General features: G+C 47.8%; 1 protein-coding gene across 1 annotated transcript; it reads left to right on the top strand.

Annotated features, from left to right (window-relative positions):
* Positions 1-985: 985 nt before the first annotated feature.
* On the top strand, positions 986-4773 carry LOC134406607 (uncharacterized). Its single transcript, XM_063138114.1, has 3 exons — positions 986-1193; positions 3069-3215; positions 4181-4773. The coding sequence occupies exons 1-3, from the start codon at positions 986-988 to the stop codon at positions 4771-4773; spliced, it is 948 nt and encodes a 315-aa protein (XP_062994184.1).
* The last annotated feature ends 874 nt before the right edge of the window (positions 4774-5647 follow it).

Genomic DNA, 5647 nt, shown 5'->3' with positions numbered 1-5647 from the left:
GCAAACTGAAGTTTCTTCTCTCAGCAATGTTGTTGTGCAAAATCGAATGGCTTCAGTTTTATTATTAGCTCAACAAAATGGTGTGTGCGCCATACTTAACCAATCTTGTTGTTTTTATGTAAATGAACAGAGTAAAATCGAAACAGATGTAAAGAAAATAAAAGAAGCAGTACAAGTCTTTCATAAAACAGGACAACCACCCACCAATGATCTATTTGGATGGCTCACTAGTTGGTTACCCAATATGGGGTGGTTAAAAGAGGGATTTATTGCATTATGTCTTATTGTAGTGATTTTGCTTATCCTTGCTTTTTGTCTTCCCTGTATTTTGTCTCTTGTGAAAAATCTTGCAAAATCTGTAATCCACCAGCAAATGTATTTGCATTATGAAGCCTTAGCTATAGATGACCTAGAAGAAGCTAGCATGCTTGAATTTTAAATTGCTTTAAAGGGGGGAAATGTTAGCATAAGTGACTCCATTTTAAAAAGGAAACTATGAAGCAGCCATTATGCAGCAAGCGAGGCGTCACGTACCCGCGGGTGTCTCCTTGTGTCTGTCTTATCTAACAAAAACAAGAGCCATGGCTCCAGCACAAAAGTTAGTTTACAGTGGAGCAAAGGGGTTGTTTAACAAAGATTAGAAAGACCGTTATGCCCCAGTGTTACGTTCTGATTGGTTCATGCTGCTACTGGGCACTGCCATTTGCAGGCTTCAAATGCTGTACTGAATTCCTTGCTTCTCTGTCTGACTGCTCACTTTCAAAGAGACCCAGACCTTGATTATAATCAATAAAGCGCTTTTTGAACCCTCTGTCACTGAAGTGTGGAGTTGTGCTTAGGGGCAGACTGGATCCCGTCCCTAGGGCGAAGAACTTGTGCAACAATTACAGACTACTATTTTAAAAGAATATAAATAAATAATAGCTTCTAGAAATGAACTGGTTTTCATCTATTCCGGGAATTAGAGAGCAGCGAAAGGGAGAAAATGTCTGAGAAAGAGCTCGAGCAGCTCAGGAGGCGCAAAGCCGCTCGGACATGGGCCAATTGGCTGCCTGGCTTCCTTATTTATATGGCAGTGCTACAGCAGCGCTTCCCCATGAAAGCCTTTGTGCTGACGAAATACCTCGACATGATATATCGAGCGTATATGGAGTACGAAGGTGGCGCCTGGTTGGCCTATGACGAAGCCTTTCGTAAAAAGGCAGTCTTCGACCATTCGGCACATTGGGACATTAGGGATCACGATCTATGGCTGCAGTTTATGACACCAGCCAGACCGGTTTCAGGCGATAGGGCTGATAGCGGACACGTCCTAGCAAAACATCAACCCGCCACCCCTAAAGGGAGCGCGGGGCGGGGGGTTCAATCACGCCCGCCTTGCTGGGAGTACAATTCCAAGGGAATGTGCTTACGCTCCCCATGTAAGTACAAACATGACTGTATTGCATGTGGGGGCGCACACCCCTCATCTAGTTGCCACAAAGTTAAATCAAACAAGAACCCCTTAAAAGAAGGGCAAGGAGGGCAGTGGCAGGGCAGTCAACAGCAACAGCCTCCGCCTAAAGGGCCCCAGCCCAGTTAAATTAGGCCCCCTCTCATCCCTCCTTTCCACTTATCCCAGCAAACAAGACGCTGAATTGCTGTTATCAGGCTTCACCTACGGTTTCCGTATTCCCTTTATGGGGATCAGGACTGCGACATTTGCCAATAATCATAACTCAGTAAACAGTATGGAAGCCCTAGTAAAAGATAAAATACATAGGGAATTACTCGCTGGTAGGGTCTCGGGTCCTCACAAGGAGCCCCCTTTATCGAACTTAAGAGTTTCGCCTTTAGGCATAGTACCTAAGAAGAACCCGGGCGAATATAGGCTAATCCATAATCTCTCCTTTCCCAAGGGTGACTCCGTTAATGACTATATCCCAGACCAATTGTGTTCAGTGCGTTACGCATCATTCGATTCAGCAGTTAAGATGGTGGGCACATACGGTCACGGAGCACTGATGGGAAAGTGCGACATTAAGTCTGCCTTTCGCATCCTCCCTATTCACCCCTATGACTTCAATCTACTAGGCTTTCACTTTCAAGGCCATTATTTCGTAGACAAAAATCTCCCAATGGGATGTTCGGTCTCGTGCACGTTATTCGAGAAATTCAGCTCATTTCTCGAGTGGGCGTTACAGACAAGAACAGGTTTTACGAACTCTATTCATTATCTTGATGATTTTCTGTTCATTGGGCCATCTGATACAAACCTGTGTTCCCATACTATGAATGAGTTCGCCACCCTTACGGAATATTTGGGAGTTCCTTTAGCTCACAAGAAAACAGAAGGCCCCACTACAACAATAACATTCCTGGGAATCGAACTGGATTCCAACAGCCAATGCTGCAGAATGCCATTGGATAAACTGCACACCCTACGCCATATATTGCACCAAACTTCACAGGCAAATAAGGTTACCTTAGGACAGTTGCAGGAACTGGTCGGCCACCTTAACTTCGCTTGCAGAGTTGTCGCACCTGGCAGAGCGTTCACCCGCCGATTGTGCGATGCCATGAGAGGCCTTAAACGCCCCTCCCACAGGGTCTGAGTGACGGACACGATGCGTGAGGATCTGCATATGTGGCTAACATTTTTATCCGAATTCAATGGTGTTTCATTTTGGAGACAGGATCTGCTGATAGAAGCAGAACTGCAGATTCACTCTGACGCATCTGGCTCATTAGGCTTCGGCGTTATTTGGGGAGACAGATGGTGCGCGGAGAAATGGCTGACTGAATGGCAGCACGCAGCCATTTCCGCTGATTTAACATTTCTAGAATTCTTCCCAATCTATGTTGCTGCTCACATCTGGCAAAAAGAGTTGTCAAATTCGGTCGTCCATTTCTAGTGTGACAACCAAGCAACTGTGCAGGTCATTAATACACTAATATCACGTAACCCCCGCGTCATGAACCTGGTTCATGCATTTACCCTACATTGCCTGCGTAATAACATTTTATTCTGCGCCCGGCACATACCCGGCTTAGATAACTCCATAGCGGACGCTTTATCTCGTCAGCAGGTGCAGCGCTTCCGAGACCTGGCACCTTCGGCGCGACAGCAGCCGGAACCCATGCCCCCATCCCTATGGGCCATTGGCAATGGGAAGTTGAGCGCGCTGTATGGCAATCGGTAGCACCAAGTACTAGAGCATCATACCAGCGCGCAGGTAAGGAATTTTATGCTTTCAGAGCAGCTAGGTGCTTGGCTCTAGCATGGCCCATCCCTGTTGATCACATCCTCCAGTTCTGTGTCTTTTCTCACTCGAAGGGCCTTTCTGCACGAACCATTTCGGGGAAGTTAGCCGCCTTAGCATTCTTGGCCAAGATGCAGGGTGTGCCTGACAACACCAACGACTTTCGAGTCCGACAGACCTTGAAAGGGTGGTCTAAGGCCTCGCCTCAGCCGCAGGATAATCGCCTTCCAATCACTCCAGATATATTGGCCAGGTTAAAAAGCCAATGGCTCTCCTTATGTCATTCGCCTTACGAGGCAGCATTATTTCACGCAGTAGCTGTAACAGCGTTCTTCGGGGCCTTCCGTATATCGGAGATACTTGCGTGTTCTAAGAATGATCGGTCATGCAAAGCTCTGCAATATCGTGACCTAGCTCTATTTGACCATGGCATCACTTGGCGGCTGAGGAGGTCTAAGACCGACCAGGAGGGGAAAGGTGCTGAAATTTCTCTTAACCGCGCTCAAATTACTGACATCTGCCCGGTAAGCGCATTACATACTTTCAGGAACTTGCGGGGCGATCGTGAGGGTTACCTTTTCTGCCACAGCGATTCAGCACCACTAACCAAATATCAATTTTGGTCCATAACCAAAACAGCACTGCAAACGCTGGGACTACATGACACATCATATGGCACACACTCCTTCCGGATTGGGGCAGCATCCACGGCAGCCAGCTTACAGCTCCCCCAGCAAACCATTCAAAGCATAGGCCGATGGAAATCAGCAGCCTTTCGGTCGTATGTCAGGAAAATGTCATAATGCCGTCATTTAACTCAATACCTAACTTCCCTGTTTATTCTAGATCGCAGAAACAGGTGTGCGCCTGTCGCGTTGTCAGAAAATGTCATAATGCAGTCATATAATTCAAATACCTAACTACCCTGTCTATTTTAGATCACGGAAGGAGGTGTGCACCTGTTCGCGTTGTCATATGCGGCCACAGCATGGTCTTTTGGGCCGGCAGAAGGGCAGCGACCTCTTCATTTGGAACCCAGCTGGGCTTCAGCCAATTGGCCAACATCCAATGGTTGGGAAGATGCGGGATGCGGTGGGAACGGCTCCTTCCCACGTTATTTCAAGCTGCGGCCTCGCCACCTCAGGTCCTCATCATTCACCTTGGAGGAAACGACCTGGGGTTACTCAAGGGCAAGGCGTTAATATTACAAGCAATTGCCGACTTCAAGATTATTCGGCAGCGTTGGCCTGGCGTGGTAATAATCTGGTCCTGCATACTGCCCAGGTTTGCGTGGCGATCTGGAGAGATCAAGCCAATGGAGCGGGCGTGCCGCCGTGTCAATGGCGAAATCTTCCGCGATCTAATTAAACATGGGGATGTCAGCATCATGCACCCCGCGATTACACTGGCCCGGAGGGAGCTATATCGACAGGACGGCGTACACCTGTCCGATATTGGTAACGACTTATTTCTGTATGATCTGCAAAGGGGACTTCAGGGCGTTCTAGGTCGATGGGGGGGGAGCGACTAAGCAAGTGGCTTGCCACCCCCTGTGGCAGGTAGAGAAGGCATCCAGAGGGAATATAATGGCGAGATTCCAAGGCACTGTTACAGTGATTGGTGACTCCCGAGGGCTCCCGGTGTTGAGCCCTGTGGCCAGGCCGGGGGATAAGGACCACCTTTGAGGCTGACCTCACTCACCCACCTTGAGCCCGGGGGGGCAGGGGTTGGGGGTGACAAGGGAAGGTCTCCCTACCCCTGGTTGGGGATGGACAGCAGGGTGGCGAAACTGAGCTCCACCGGCTGTACCAGGAAAGCTCGCCCTTTCACTTAGGAAGGCCTGCAAGCAGGCCTGGCTGGATGCCTTGGGAGAACCCCCTTTGCAGATCTTGAATAAAAGTGGCCCAGTTTAATTCCAGCACTTGTGTCGTCTCTCATTTCTTGCGTCCGTCCCACAAATGAACTGGTTTTCATCTGTGACCTGCATATTCCCTGTGTTTGTGTTTTCAAGGAGAAACAATACAAAATAGCAAAAATCACAGAATGAATGATGTAAAAGAGAGAGAGAGAGAAAAGACAAGCAAATCTGCTGGTTGGCATAATTTATACAGATCGCATAATGATTTTTTTTTCTTGGCACAGAATTTGGATTGATTGGTACAGGGTGGGATCTACACTAGTGCTCTAAAACGTTAAGGAAGGGTTGTGATAACTTATTGGGTCACATGATGCGATGGTTCTTACGTTTTATTGTCATTGCATTTTCCTTCTTCCTGTCATTGTATTTCTTCCATTGTGATGTTTAAATAGCGTTGCAAGTGTTCGTATGTGCCCCCTTACGTCAAAATAGTTGCATCTCACTGACTTTTGAATTGTCGATTGTCAGCTAATCGCTTTTCTGGGGG

Source organism: Elgaria multicarinata, chromosome 11, assembly GCF_023053635.1.
Source record: "Elgaria multicarinata webbii isolate HBS135686 ecotype San Diego chromosome 11, rElgMul1.1.pri, whole genome shotgun sequence".
NCBI lineage: Eukaryota > Metazoa > Chordata > Lepidosauria > Squamata > Anguidae > Elgaria > Elgaria multicarinata.
This window is presented reverse-complemented; position numbering and strand designations above follow the sequence as displayed.